The following is a 16,299-nucleotide window of genomic DNA, read 5'->3' as shown; positions in this document are numbered from 1 at the left end:
GTTTGCGACATCGCGGCTGCGCTAACGTGCGCTGTGTCGTTTCCTTTTTTTAACCGCGCGCGGAGAATTGGCAGCGTCGTTGCGTAAGGAAAACAAAGAGGGTGACCAAATTCGTATTACGCCAATGCGCGATACAGTACCATCGGCCGGTTTACTGAAGGGCAGCCGAAAAGCAAATCGACTAAACGCAAGATATCCTGACTGAGCGTTACAATAAGGATGTTTTACTCCCCATCCCAGCACGTCATTCCATTGTTGCCCACATTTGCCAGCATATATGTACAAGTTAGGCGTAGTGCGAAGTCTCCCCCTATTATAGCTCGTAAAACCTTTACGATGGACAACTTGGACGTCCACTTCCCTCCACAGTAGAATGAATAGAGATCGCGCTTTTAAGAGAGGCGCCGAACAAAAAGGCGCGTCCGGAGGTGCCATAAGCGGTGCAGAGGAGAAATGCCCATAGCTGAACGAAAAGGAAGAAAGTATTACATACAAAGGGTACGGAACAAGACGTGCGGAGGAGGAATTCCGCGAAGCAGCGAAAATGGGAAAAAAAAATAAAAACGCGTCCGGGGGTGGGACGCGCAACATTTTGGCAGCTGCGGCGGGGGCAAGAACCTGCCAGAAAAACCTGAAGGGAGAAAGGCCGTAGTCGTCGTCCGGAGCGCAGAAGTGTGTGTGGGGGGGGGGGGGGGGGGGGTAGGAAGGAGAGCGCCAGTTCCCAAAAAAGGTGCACGACCAGCAGAGTGTCAAGGTCATGAGACGCTCCTCCCAGGCCTCGAGGGCAACTCCGGCCGCCGCGGGGCAGGGCTCAGAAGCAGAATCCGCGCGCCTTGCCTGCCTTTGCTCGAGTTCCAGCGATCGCCTCGGCAAGCCGCCGACGATTGCAGAGAGCGACAAAGGGGGCCCCACCGACGGGGCCGTGGGAGGAGGCAGCCGCGCTCCTCTGCACACTCGCCACGATAACGGGCCTGGCTGCTGCTGTTGCAGGGAGGAGGAAACGTCTTCACAGCATGTCAATGCACCTACAGGGAGTCCGGCTTGGACGCAGCCGGCGCCGCTTTGTTTAAACGTTAGCGGGTTATGGCTCGTGAATTCTGCCATCGAGAGGGGCGGTGGCGGATGGAAAGGTGTTCTATTATAGGCGGGCAGGACTAGCCCAGTCAGAGCCCGCTGGCACTTATATGAGTGGTTCACAAACGTTTCCTACAACATAGGTTGCGTGAAGGACAAGCTTGTTAAACTAATGTGATTGATCAATCGGGTTTCACGCCCCGGCGTAACACACCGGCTCAGAGAGACGCCGTATAGAAGTGGAATGTACTGGATTCATTTAGACCACTTGGGGTTCCTTCAACCTGTATGCACAGCTCTGTACACATAGACCAATATGCAACATATGCGACAGCACGTGCACTTGCAAGAATCTAACTTCGTCTACTACTGTAGCAGTATTCTACTGCTACAGCAGTAGACCACTGTAGTCAACTGCTGTAGCAGTTGACAAGTGGTGACACGGTCGACATTTACAGTCGAACTCCTTTATAACGAAGTTTTGGTTGAAACCATTCGTTATACAGGTCACTTCGTTGTAAAGGTCACGCGTCGCACAGCTCACAATCGAGTGGGGTCAGATTTATTAATTCGTTGTACAGTCAGTTCGTTGTAGAGGCGTTAGACTTTACTGTACTGAAGCGGCGCGACTATGCGGTTGCGCTTAGACGTTATCTGCGCCAAATCACGCATATAACGGCACGGAAACGAGTAATGACCTGCTAGTGATTGCTCCATTCGTGCATTGAAACGAGAGATACTGACGCGAACATCACTGTCGGGCGATCCACAATACCCCACATCAAGCCTGTGTGATCATGGACTTATTCGTGAGGAAGCGACGCTGTTGTACCGCAACAGAACCGACTCCGCGAACACCCCGGCTTGGATTTTCCAACACTGGACGTTGCGCTTCCCCACTCTGTACCTCCTGTGGTGATGTCGGCGACATTGAACATTACAGTTTGGTATGCCCGCACTCCGACACCTGCAAAAGAGTGCTCTTACACACAGGACTTTTGAAGACGTCATTTTCCCCGGAGGGCCCTCGGCAATCAGGAAAAGTGTGCAACGACTGCTGATTGCATTCCTGCGAGATACGGGGCTCATCGACACCTGGTGACACACCCCTCATCTCAACTCATAGGAGGCTCAGGCAGAACAATTGCCGGCTATGTATGCTCGGCTAACCTCGCCTACTGCGACATCACCACCACCACCATAATTTGAAGTTGTGTACAAGAAACAAAGTGCGGCAGAGCAGAGCTGGTACAACAATGACTGCAATACTATGAGTACAGTTGGCTGCAGGTGGACTTTAGCTTTGGAAAAGTTGCTGGCAGTAGCTATCGCGGCTATTTCCGAAAGAAAAATATCAATAAGGTAAACGACAATGTTTTCCATCTCATGATTACCTGCCATTATCGCGTGCGGCAATAACGCTTACAGTAAGTCCCATTCTGTCTCTATGCATGTTTCTACCAGATTAGATTAGAGAAAGCAGACGTACAATCGACATCCGACTACCGCACACAAACAGAACACGAGGACAGTTAACGACCCGAAGCGCCTGCTACACAGATATTTCATGTGAGGCCGTCCCTTATCACAACTTTTGTTGTCAAGTTAACGTTCGTTCCGAGTTTGCCCGAGTCGCATTACAATCCTGGTCGGACTGCCCGCACATTCGTATCGTCTACGCGGCTGAAATGAATTAAAACAGTTACTCGGGCTGTATGTCAGTTATCTTTGCAAGCGGAAATGTTTCCAAATTCGCCCGTGTTAACACCGTCCCGTATATCAGTCGTGCATTGAATGCTATATGAAACTTCACTGAAAATACAATCGCGACTTCAACATTCGGGATAATCACGTGCACAGAAACAGAAAAAGCAAACGTGCGGATTTCAGCTCATTTTTGCGAAGAGTTCCGTGATGTCACACTGAGTGTCGACCTAAGTAGCAAATTTGTGACAGCAAACGCCCCGCGTTTCTCTTGAAGCGTAGGAAAGACTCAGAAATATGAAAACTTCATACGAGTCCATTCCCGCAGCCATCACATGTAAGCAAGCTCGTGCGACCGTGTTGCAATCGGAGACAAAGCACCATCACACGACACATGCAAGTGACGGTTGACGCCTGACAATCCACACATGGTGCAGCCGCCCTCTTCCCTCTCTCCCTTTAGGTTCGCGCTGGAAACGCGAACAATCATGCGGCCTAAGAAAGGCCCACGCAATTGGGGGGGGGGGGAGGAGCGTCGACCCCGCAACCAGAGACCACGGCCAGCCAAGGTCACTGTTCCGTACAAGGTCACAATATCCTTGACCCTTGATCGTGCCAGGTCAACACGCGGCTGCCACCAGACGCGTCCAGGGGTGGGAAAGAGCAGCACGGCTTGCCCGCACACCGCCGGCCCACGCAAACACGGCGCGGGACAAGTTCGAACCGGACGCTCCGCGACGGCCCGCGGCTGCTGCGGACAAAGGGCCGTGACCGCCGCCGGAAGCGTCAGCGAGTTCTCGAGCCGCGAGCGCCGCCCAGCACAGCAAAGCACACGTGATGTGCGGTGTGGTGGGCGCGCCAGCACCAGCGCACACTTACCATGAGGTCCACTTCTGAGAGCATGTCCGCGTCCGCGGCCTGGTCGCACAGAACGCACATACAGGGGGTCACGTAGTGAAGAAAGCGCGTCGGCGGCGACAGCAACAAACGGTCTCGTGTGAGCTCGCGGTGGGGTCTGCGCCTGTCGTCGTCACCAATCACCGCATCCGCGACGGGGCCTCCGGGCACGGCGGTGGCGACACATCCTCGTCGACACAAATGAGACTCCTCGATCGGGGGCTGTTGGGCTTCAGCGACAGGCAAGCGAGCGCACGCACATACACCAGCACGCGTCTCTCTCTCGGACAACAACGGCCGCAGCGGCGGTCCGGACAACGACAGCAAGCGCAGGGCTTCCGCGCGGACGTGCACCTTCGAGCGAACTACTCGGCCGGTTTCAACTCCTGCCGAGTGGAGAGGGAGGGGCCAAACGCGAGTGCGCGAAAGAAGGGAGCGCGGGGGGAGAGGGCCACCGCTCCACAACGCACGCCGCTGCGCCAACAGCAGCAGCAAGGCAGCAGCGCCGGTCCTCCCTTCGCAGGGGTCGTTCCCTCTCGCCCTCGTTCAGAGGGCCGCAGCCGCGGCGCCCTCTACCGGAAGCGTCCCTCCAAAACACCGGGCCACGTGATGGGAAGTGACGTCGTACTACTCTCTGTCTTCTCACAATCTGTTGGTGCCCCTCTCTCCACGCGACCAACACACCACACGAGTAACCAAATACTCGAAGTTTTCTTGTTCCCAAATGCGACTACGAAAATTTGTTCCGCAGTCTCGACATGGTTTCACCAAAACGCGTAGCGGCGGCGACTACGATAGCACGACGCAATCTGTGTGCGTATATTCAAAACCACCTGCGCACGCATCCAGTTAGTTGCGTGGAACGTGACCGACGCTGAAATTTATTGCTACCTTCTGCGAGAGGTTTACAACAGGTTACATATATTTATTTTTCTCCGCTCAAGTGGTAGCGGTCGGTAACTTTATTCGAGGCAAAGTGCATGACTAACAGATTAATAGGCACCGAAAGAAATGTAAAATAGTCAAAACAATAAGACTTAAACCACACGAATGAGAAAATTGCACAGTTGCGACACATTCATTCATTTTGATTATCGTTCCTCTTCAGTGCGCACCCTCAGTTAAAAACCTGATGACGTCTGCATGACCAGCGTTTGAGCAAGCAGGTTAGTTTTCTACTCAGCTTCCAGATAGTCCGGTTCTGGCACTTGAGCCAACATAATACCCTAAGAGACGCGTATATATTGACACTATCACGCTCCTGGCCACGCAGTTGCCTTTACCGCAGATAGCTGCCGTCGTTTGTGAGACCGCATTATCTTGAAACAGATCGGAGAAAAGTGTTCAAAACTGCAATAGTTTCAGGTCATCTATACTGCCATGGCGGCTAACACACCTTCGAATAGCAAAAGCAACAACTGGAATATCGATCGATCGCAGCTTTTCCACAAGATTCGCGCCCTTTTTTACGACGTTCAAGTGAGCGCGGAATGCACGTTAAGCAACCACGTCCTTCCTGTGTTACCTCGACACCGCCACGTTCCGAGGGTGAAACGGCGCTGACGATAGCGGTGCAAGCAAAACGGTGTGCGATTTGAATGGCGCAATGTGTTTTCGCACGTTTCTGCCTCAACATGTTTCGTCCCACGGTCATGCATAACGAATCCTTCTCTCCATTTTCTTCCTTTTCTGTATGCCCTATTGCACTCATTTAATGCCAACACAATGCAGAAATCGGCGCCTCCTCCCGGAGATGTCAACCTGTCCAGTGTTTCTTAATATTAACCCATATACTAGTGTCACAATTAATAAGCTTCGGTAGCGACAGATCAACGCAGTACAGGTTAAGGAACTAGCAGGCAGAGCTGCATACAGGAACCTCCACATTCTGCTCAACAGCATGCTGATGACGTCAGAACTCTTCCATTTACGTGTATACAGATATCAATACGTGGAGAAGTGCACGCACCAATAAATGCTGCCGCTGAAGCGCTGTTGCATGGTCCCAATGGGGATGGTGATGGCCGGCATAGAAACGGGTCATCGCTGCCCAGAACAGCTGTTGATGGCGCCCTCCCGACGTCCGCAAAACCGTGCGCTCTTCCCCCGTTGAAAGTTGCGCAGTTACAACGCCAAGCGCAGGTGCGTTTCGAGAAAAAGCACTCCTTTTCCTTTGTTTTTTAAGCACCGCTCATGTAGATGCCCCAGCCACCTATAACAAATGCAGAACAAAAGACAAATGTTCGCACGCTCTGAAGAGCTGATTGCCGGTTACGTTATATGAAGACGTCGCAGGATACATAACAACAAAGGGGCGTTAACGTGTTAACTCACGATATCCCTGGCCACCTCTATCGTCAATGATTTGCACCTTTCACTGCGAACGAAAAAAAGAAATCGCGAATTCGGGGCAGTAAAGCAATAACCGAAATAATTTAGCACTATCCCTGCATTGCTGCCTTTTATCTTAAGTAATGGTAGTAATTAGTAGTAGTAGTAGACTGGGCGGGGGCAAGTTCTTAGTTACGAAGGTAGCACCCGTGCCAACATAGAGGGTTATAGTGCCAATGTTTATAGGTGCCAATGCGCGTCCATCAGAAAGGGTATTGCGTGCACTGCCAGACATACCTTTTATCAGAAAACTTTTGTTTTCGTATCCTAACGCTCAATACTGTTTAAACGAGACTGATCTCAACCAAATGTTTGCTAGGCAATCCCGAGCAGGAATAAGACACCTAGCTCAAACATAATTATCTACTTAGTAATTATCTAGTAGTAATGATCCCTGATGCACGTGAAAGACAAGAGCGCCAGCAACGTCCGCGTTTATCTCACTTCCCTCGACGGTTAGAAAAGAGGAATAGCACCGGGCTTTTATACAAATCGAAACCGGTAGATAGGAAAATGAGAGGATTAAAAAAAAATGCAGTCGAGCTCCAACGACTAACACGCCTTACCTGTCCGCGCAGAGCAACAGCGTTTACTTCCACACGCGTCGTAGTTGCGCGGCAGAGAAGCGCCCAGCACTTCGCGGGCCTACGAAGTCCCCGGACAGGCAACAGAGACGCAGCGAGCGAAACCAACTTAAAAAAAGAAAAAGACGCACACACACACGAACAACGTTCGTCACCGACAGCTGGAAAACGCGCACGCCTTTCCGAGTCTTTGAGCACGCGGTGCGCGACGGCGAGCGAGCTTCCCGCGCTTTTCGTTGAGTGAACGCAAGACAGAAGCGCGCGCGCAAGGCGTCAAGAGTCGAGTTGTGCGCGCCGCGCCGTTCGGACCCCCCTAGCGGCGACAGCGACGCCAGAGCCGATGACGAGCGTTTCGGCCCGTCCGGCGAATGCACGCGGGCTCTGAATCACTCGCTGCCGCAGCCCGCGGCCCGCGCGAGTTTTTTCCCGGCGTCACCCACGCCTGGGGCCCCGGCCCACCCGATCGAAGGCGCCCGGCGGCCGCGCTTCTGCCCCTGTCGGCGCGTGCGAGCCGCATATGCGGAAACTCGTCAACAACCCCGCGCGACACGCCCGGTGCTTCGGCCGCGCGTATGGCGCCGGAAGCGAGCGCATTCTAGGCGTATACTAATACTGCGTCGTGCAAGGCATTCGTCTTGTCGTGCTGTAACTAAAATCAGCGTACAGTATCCGCCTTACTTAACCATAACACGCCTTGGGCACCTTCTTGCTTCTCCTGCGGACGGTGCTATAGATTTCCGGCCGGGGGTGCCTTGAATGCGATAGCTCATATGCCTTGCTTTCAAAGCATACGATGCTTGATCCTTGCAGCCACGTTTGTTAAGTTTAATCTGCTGGAAATGTCTTCGTTGTTCGGTTTAAGTCTGACGGCGGCTGTACCTGGTTTGTTCAGCATGCGGTGGTAATGTACACAGTAATGTCGACTGTTAAATGTGTGTTAGTATTCCGCCACCGGTTTGATATAGCACTATGACCTGCAGACTGCTTTTCGTGCATTGGTGTCCGCCTTACGCGGCGTCACATCAGCCGCATTTTGAAGTAAACTTGTACGTGTCCTTCTTTCTTCTTTTATTGTTGTTAAGGTTGCTGTTGCACCGCCTTCGGCGATTATGTCACTGACTACTGTGTGCAGCAAGGGCCTAAGCGAGAGAAAGTATAAACTCCATACAAGCGATCTTGCGCGCGACAAGCGACAAGCAACGCGATGGAGATGGCGGTTGCGTTCGCTCGTCGCCTACAAGTAGTACCCAGTGTTGCCACGACACAAAAAAATTGTAGTAGATTTTTTTCGCGAAAAATCAGTAGAAATCAGTAAATTTTTAATTTCGATTTTTGCACTCAGTTTATGAGCCCACGAATTCAGCACTTATATTAGTACTCTGTTGTAGTATTGTAGCTTCTAAGAAATAGTACAAAAATTGACCCCGAGATTCTTGGCGACACTTTTGAAAAACCCGGGGATCCAGAGAGAGATTGTCAAACACGAATTTAAAAACAGTGAAGCCCTCCGATGGCCTATTCAAAGGCGTCAGATGGTAGTTAGTACCTGAAAGCTTTAGAGTATAGTATCTTTCAGACAGGAGTAATTGGAGATCGCTGGGAGAGGCCTCCGTGCTGCAGTGGACATAAAAATAGCTTGATCATGATGATGATGACGGTGGTTTCATAGCTATGGGGTACGGTAGTGCACCCACTTTCACGAGTTCACCGCCTCACCTTTTCCCATAGAGTTTCATATTGTTTATTTAGAAACTCTATGCCTTTTCCCCACTTTGCTCAAAGACAGAGGTAGCGCCACGATTGAGTCTGGAAACGCAAGAATGTATGTTAACCTCGGAGCCTACCACGTTTTTTTTTTTTTTTTCGCTCTCTAGGTGGCATCACATTAATATAAACTCTTTACTGAAAAAGTAGCAGCTTTTGCTTTCGTTTCAGTAGAAAAGCAAGAAAATCAGTAGATTCAAGCGCTTTATCACTGAATCAGCAGAAAAATGTAAAAATCAGTAGATCTACTGATAAATCAGCAGCCGTGGCATCACTGGTAGTACCCCATGCGAGCGATGACTTCGAGCGACATCTCCCCAGTGTTGCCGGTATGAGGGCAGCAATATAGGCTGCCGAAACTAGCGTGACGCGTGCTTTACTAGTTGATGTGTTTTACTGTAAAAAGCAGCATAAAATATTTCTGAAGGTCTTCCAGTAGGTTCTTTTCCTTGCACTATAAAAATTCAACCGTTTGCTCGTTCCGTGCTACGATCGGTAGTACTTGAGTGATGTACGTCCAGTTCCGGCTTCGCGCTATTGGCTAGTCGCTCGTAGCACTTCCGGGCGACGAGCGACGAATTCTAGATTTGCAGAACCGAGCGGTCATGCGACAAGACCGAGCGATCTGTTCAAGCGACGGCCCGATCCGTCGCTCGTCGCTGTCGTGCACAAAATCGCGCTCATGGGGTTCAGACTTAACCCACGGTGCAATAATTATCTAGCAATGATATTCACAACAGGAAAAGCGAGAAAAACGAACGCTAGGATCAGACTTGTACACGTTACCGAAATATAGTAACCGATTAAAATTAAAAGTTCTTCTTTCAAAACTGCTTTAGATTACAGTGACCAGTTACTAAAAAGATTACGGCAAAACTCGTCTTACGATTACTGTCGAGGGTAAAGCGATTAGCATTCGAGCAATGTAGTGACACATCGTATTCCTGAGCTCACGTTTATTTAACACATGTAGTAGTAATTCTGAAACTCGTTGCTTCGGTTATGTGCCACATCCACCGATATCGTCCCACTTTGCTATGGCACTTCGTTGCCAAGGTCACCCATGAGCATGGAGGCATGACGACTGTATGATGTTGACGCAGTGATGACGATGGAATGACAAAGGAATGGCGTCCATGAAAGGGATACAATCTGTATAATGACGACGGCATGACGACAATAAGATGTCGATTCTTAAATGATGATGGTATAACGACGACATGGGGAAAATGAGATGTCGATGAGCCTATGACAACAATGGCGTGATGTTGACGGCATGACAAGCGGATGACGAAGCTGCATTGGCGACGATGGCATGACGACAACGGTATGACAATGGCTGCATATTAGCGACTGTCTGACGGCGACGCAAAGGCCACGATTGCACGACAACGGCGGCATGATTACGATATAATGACGAACAAGGAATATGGATCAACGAAAGTAGTATGACGATGATGGCATGACAATATGGGATGTGAAGACGATGGTAAAAGACGATGAAATGAAGACGATGGTAAAAGGACAGCGTGACGACGACCTGATGACGAGAGTCGGATGTCGAAGTTGGAATGACAACAATGGAATGACCGTCACCACTTAATGACAACAGTGGGGTTACAGAATAAATGACGAAGAAAGGTTGACATCTATGGAACGGCGAAGTCGGTATAACGACGAAGGCATGGCGTTATGGTATGACGTTATTGAAGTGATGACAATTATAGAACGACAGCGTGACGACGATGGCTTGACGAAGACAGCATCACAACAGTCGGATGACGACACTGGAACGACCACGAAGGCACCACGAGCGCATACCTAGTGGCCCAAGCTATTACACAGCTTGGATCACTGGGTTGGAGTAGAAGGGGTGACGACGACGGCATGACGATGATGGTATGACAACGATGGCTTGACGAAGACAGCACCACGACAGTCGGATGACGACATTGGAACGACCACGAAGGCATCACGACCACGAGCACATACATATTGGCCCAAGCTATTACACAGCTTGAATCACTGGGTTGGAGTAGAAGGGGTGACGGCGACGGCATGACGAGTAAGATCACGAAGCTACAATGACACTTGAACGACCACGACAGCATTCATATTGGCCAAAGCAGGTAGAAAACTTGGGCTACTGGGTCGGCGTAAGAGAGAGAAAAGGGTGGGTGGATGGGTGGGCAGGCGGATGGATGGATAGGCTCGATACGGTTGAAGTAGACAAATAATGCTAATCGCATTTAAAAAGAATGACTGCTCGTACGTTACTTCCCTCCCAACTTTTATTAGCATTTACTAATACAGCTCAACGTATTGTTTTCTCTTTATTGTTTATTGACCCGCTAAGTTTCAGTTTCCGCCCCCGCTGACCGCCCGGCAAGGGCTCACCGAGGTCGCCGGCTGTTCAGAAGCCTCGAAATCCGACTGACTTCAGGGAAGAGTGCGAGCTTTACGGATATTGAGAGACAAGCTATAAATCTAACGCCTGCAGAACTTATGCGTAGTGTCTAAAACACAGCGTTCATGAGCTGTTTCTGGCTCCTGCAGGCGCATCCGCTGCATGCAACTAGCAAAACCATAGCCTTCAAGATCTGCATCTTATCCAGAGGGCGCATTGGTTTGGAAACCACATATATCCCATGCCCCAGAAACGGTTGGCCTCTGAGAAACAGAAGCAGATCGCACGGGCTACAGTCTTGCGCATTGTTGCATGATATCGCAGCTTGAGTGGCGCGGTACAATTTTTTTTTTCTTTTGTCATTTTCGATCGAGAAGAGAGGTGAGAAGGCGGGTGGGTGGGTAATTCATACTAATGCGGAACGTGAATTGATCTGCACGTATGCGACCGACTGGCACCGTCGCACGAACACTGCGCAATGCCTAAATTGTTTAATGTCAAAATGGTGAACTATTAAACGTATCTGCTACCATACCTTGGCCGTAGCTTGGCTGGCATACGTAAACTATAAAGTACCCGTGAGCATCGTACGGACGGGAAAAATCACGCGCGGCACCTGAGGGCACTGCTGACAACCGTGACAGTTGCGCAAACGCGATGGCCGACTTAATCCTGCGAGCGAACGGTCTCTGGCAAGTAGACAGGGCCCAGAATTCACCACGCCCCTGGCGAAATGCGCTGCCGATAGAGCTTAGGGATTATTGTGCCTGACTGCGTGCCTATGATCGAGGCGACGGGCGCTCTGCCCCTTCCTCCCTGCCCCGACCCAAAGACAGACAGACACACCTAGACTCCGCGCGTCCTTCTGAGGTGCTTGCCCTTGTGCTATGCTTCTTCAAACATCAACGGACTGCTTGCCCCCTCGATGGCCTTGCCTCTATGCCACTATTCGGGCCTCCAAAGTTCCTTTGAACTGCTGACCCCTTCCAGGTGGTCAAAGTAAGGGGTCCCGTATCACTTAGCACCAGCAATCCCAACACCTCCCGCGACATGAAGGAATGTGACGCGAGAGACATTAGCATCCGATCAGCGCCGTTCCTCCCGACGATGGGTCGGCAAGGAGATTTAAGGTCAGACCAGCCCATTGTTCGGAGAAAGAGTCGCTACCAGTCACCCAGTCGGTCTGGTGCGCTCTTACCGCTACACATACGCTATTTTATGCTACCTTTGTACATATTGCATAGAGTTTCTCGTTTCCTCTTCATTTGCTCAGAGCCCGTCTCTCATTCTGCGCCACGAAGTCACAACAGTGATGCGACCAGATCACTACCGTCAGTCCGCTCAAGTCCATAAGCACGACCAATGTTTCCTCTTACAGGCCCAAAAACCAATATCTTAATGGAATACAATTGCTGCTTAAAGCGCGCAATGGAGGCTGGCGCGTGCTGAAAGATGTGCCTCTTAGTGACCTGTATAAAGAAGCACGATTGATTGATCGATCGATCGACTGATTGATTGATTGATTGATTGATTGATTGATTGATTGATTGATTGATTGATTGATTGATTGATTGATTGATTGATTGCGACATCGGGGCTATCTATGAGAGGCGTCGTGTGGAAAGCTCCGGAATAATTTCGAGCATTTCCGATCCTTTAACGCGCATATAATCTCAACACACAAGGTTTTGCACTTCGCCTTTGTAAGAATGCAGCCGGGAAGTGAATCCGCGACGCCGTACGACGCAGCAAATGGGTGCGGCTTTAGAGGCACCATGGCGCGGGCAGAGCATGAAGCAGCAACATGTTAGGAATTGTGCAACACAGTCACTGGGCAACTGCGCAGCGTTTAGTATAATTCATTCTAAAAGGAAACACGCGGACGATAACTGTTCTTACTACAGCCAAGCCGATAAAAAAAAAAAGAAGCACGCTATTCCGACCGCTGACCATTTTATTTTATTTCTCACAAGCCGATCGAAGTACAGCCTAGATGGCGAATCCGACGGCGTTGAGATATTCAGGACGGGGCTCCGTGGATTCCGTCTGACCTAGGACCTTCCTATACGCCACAAAGCAACACGTCGCGAACGCCCGCTGCGTCAACTTTGGAGACGCGCGTGCGATGGCGCCACGCAAACGCATTTTGTCCGACGCGGACTAGGCGACAAAAGGCGCCGGACTGCGAGTCATGCTCCAAATGCGCTGGCTCCGCAGCGGGCGCTAACGGGGCCAGGCCATCTACCCGGAGCTTACTAGCCTAGACGTCGCCAGTTTGGCTGCACGTAGCCACGATTAATAGCGAAATATATTAATTAGTCTTTGTGCTTTACGAGCCCTCTATACGAGTCACGGCTGGGATTGTTGGTTATGGCCCGGTGTTCGCCGGCGGTACGTTGCAAAGCACTCCAATGAAGTGTTGTACTTCGTTCGCTGTGCACACCAATTCAAAAACAAATAGAAAAGCAACAGGCCAGCCTGCCGTTCGCGGCTAAGGCCGGCTGACCTGTACGTTTGTGCGATACAGCGCAATTCAGTTTGCATACACGTCGTGAGACATCAAACAAGGAAACGACAGCTTATCAGAAGTCAAAGGATGCAGCGGCAAAGAACGAGGGGGTGTACGTGAGCCCGCACCAAGGGAACTTTTCTGTCAGCCTCCTCGCATTCCGTTTATTGGGTTCCGTGAAGTGACGCAGGAATCAATGGCTCAGCCCCTACGGCGGAACCCTGCACAACACTCTTTATTATAAAATTCAAATGTTTATGTGAAACCTTGCAAAGCTGTTGACTTACGAGCTGTGATAAATGAAGTCCGCGGCCCGAATGGCGGCGCACAAAATGCATCCCCAATAATCGGCACGGCCGGCCTACGAGCACAACGCGGAAAAGATCCGTACAGCGGCGTTAGCAACAGTTCGGATGGGCGTGCGATAAAGCGCTACAAATACTAACCGATATGCTTCGCAGTCAGGAACGGCCGGCGCCTAGTATCACCTTGCCGATAACCCTATCGTATCCTAGACGTACGCGTGAGAGTGTGGGCATCAATGAGAAGAAAATATGGCAGAAAAAGAAAGTGTGACCAGCTGGCGGCTTGTTCTTGACAAGTCATTTGGTGAAGAGCGCGCGCCAAAAAGAAAGGCACGGAGCAAAAGGCCGACGAGGACACCCGCTGGCTTATCCTTGGATGCTTTCCCTGCGGCAAGACTCGGCCGCGGTCGCCCTTGACCCTTCGCCGCAGGGCAGGCCGCGCTAACAATTTGATGGCAAAATATGGGGGATATAAATGCACGCATATACACATACGGCGCGCGTGCTGAGCATTAACAGGCAGCACAGCGGCGAAGCCCACCTCGCGGGAGGGCTCCAGCAACGCCTCCATGAGGATGTCGCTGGGACGGGAACCCTTGGCGCCACCGCCTCCACCTCCTCCTCCAAGCTCGACGAGCTCTCCTACGTCCAGGGTTCCCGCTGTTCTGCAGCCGGCGCTCACATTGGAACCTGCGGGAACACAGACGAAACACAAACGCAAAAGCGTCAACATGACGTGGAAGCATATCGCGATAGGAATGCTTTTTATTATGGAGTGCCAGCTACCTTGCGGACGCCCCACTAATGCAGACGTATTGGTTAGACACAACGCGACAATATCTTGTCACCAGCTCAGTCGCCAATGTCTGGCTGATCCACAGCGGCAGGATAAATGTTACGATACCTCGCCACAGCGAGACGTAGCTGGGAGCAATAGCATCACTTGCGACGTCTGGTAAATCAGTTGTCAACGTAATTGTGCATAACAGGAATGCATTGTGCTTGTCTGCTAGCAGAGAGGCACCGGTATGCACTTGAGTTAATTACTGTTCGCGTCCCCTCTCGCCCTTGACCCTTCGCCGTAGGGCAGGCCGTGCTAACAATTTGATGGCAAGACCAGAGCCGTTCAATGACATTAATACACTCCTTTGCGTGTGATTACGAAAACCTCTAAAGCTGACGCCGCTAGAGCTAGGGCTTCTGACCATGTCTTGGCGTCACGGTAAACGGGTAAAACCGCAAGAGTCAAAAGCGGATCTCATAGGGAACTTCACGCTTGCTTGCATGAAACGTCTTCTTACCTCCTTAGCACACTCAGTGGAACAAGAACCGTTGCATTCGCAAACTTGATTAATTGATAGGATAGCTACCACCTGGCCTTCCACGCTGCAATACATATACATGTGCTGACTCACCTCTGGCCCGCGGTGGCCCGCACGATACCATGCTTACTAACTGCTGTGATTGGCAGGTTTAGCTGCGAGCATTGTCGATTAAAGACATTGCGATAGAAATGAGGCAAAACTTTCGTTCCTCCTCTTGGACGGTAACGAAGACCCTGGTTTAGGATTTGACCACAAAGGGATACTACATAGTTATGCTTCTCTGCGCAGTCGCTATTCTGGCCTCTTTGTCGTTTCTTTAGTTGTCCTTTCTGTAGGTCCACTGCCTCAGTGTTTGCAATTTCCTGCGAACAGCCCTTTGGCAACGGTCGTCCACGTATAAGAACGCAGATAACCTGACCACGCTTTAGAGACAGATGCTCGAATTTGGTAAGTATGCCATGACAACGCAACGTTTTCTATAAGCACGAAGCGTTTCTTCGCCTCACAGTGCGTTAATCTTAAGGGGGGGGAGGGGGGGAATCACAATCCAGAGTAAGACAAGGCAAAAAAAAAATGTCGTTCGAATTAAATATGTTTTCACCGTAAGGCGAATAAAAATGAAACCTCGCTCACTGTCGCCACAGATTTCTTTATTTCTTTTTTTTTTTTTTTGCGTGAGGATCTGTGCAAGTAAACGAAAACATGAGAGGGCCTGGCGCCCGATTTATCCAAACTCGGAAGTATACAAACTGCCAGCGCGGTCATTCACGCAAACCGACTCCCGCGTCCGGGCGCAACGGAAAAGGCGGCGCGCTTATCTCAAATTCGCGCCACCGCCGCTGCAGCCACGACCGCTGCTGCAGCTGGAGGGTGAAAGTGAAAAGAACACATTAAGGCTGGCGCAAAAGGTGGGTTGTTTAGTCGTATTTCGAAGCAAGTAGCGACCACAGTCATTTGTATCGTAGACGCGGCGGGAGCAGCCCCTTCGCCGCGAATCTCCGCGGGCGAAGCGGCCGGAGCGCGGCGTCCAGCCGACGTATGCTATACCGAAAAGATGCGAAACGAGAGCGCGATAATGAAAATGTAACGGAAAAATAGCACAAGAATGTAACCGAAAAATAGTACTGTCGCTGAGGTATGATATACAGCAGCGCGGTTATATGACCGACGCTCCTAACGGCTCCTCAGAGGCGAAAACGTACAACGGTGCTGTTTTTTTTTTAGCCCACCACGACAACGATATAATTCGCAACGCATAATCGAGCAAGGGCGGCTCAAGGTACGACGATCTTTCCCAGAAATTGCGACATAATAACGTCGTCGCGCCTGCACGTGGGAA

General features: G+C 50.8%; 1 protein-coding gene across 3 annotated transcripts in view; it reads right to left on the bottom strand.

Annotated features, from left to right (window-relative positions):
• LOC126537164 (protein brain tumor-like) overlaps positions 1–14,392 on the bottom strand; it is a 75,049-nt gene extending 60,657 nt beyond the window's left edge. Inside the window, exon 1 of one of the 3 annotated variants that reach the window (XM_050184342.3) lies at positions 14,177–14,392. In XM_050184342.3, the coding sequence (XP_050040299.2) occupies positions 14,177–14,368 (192 nt within the window). In that variant the 5' untranslated portion in view covers positions 14,369–14,392. Of the gene's footprint in view, positions 1–3,657; positions 4,046–5,644; positions 6,030–14,176 lie in introns of those variants that run through there. The other 2 variants (XM_055073770.1, XM_050184340.2) reach the window with 2 other exon arrangements.
• Positions 14,393–16,299: the final 1,907 nt, after the last annotated feature.

This window comes from Dermacentor andersoni, chromosome 4, assembly GCF_023375885.2.
Source record: "Dermacentor andersoni chromosome 4, qqDerAnde1_hic_scaffold, whole genome shotgun sequence".
Lineage (NCBI taxonomy): Eukaryota > Metazoa > Arthropoda > Arachnida > Ixodida > Ixodidae > Dermacentor > Dermacentor andersoni.
Note: the sequence above shows the minus strand (reverse complement) of the source record. Positions and strands in the feature narration are given on the sequence as shown.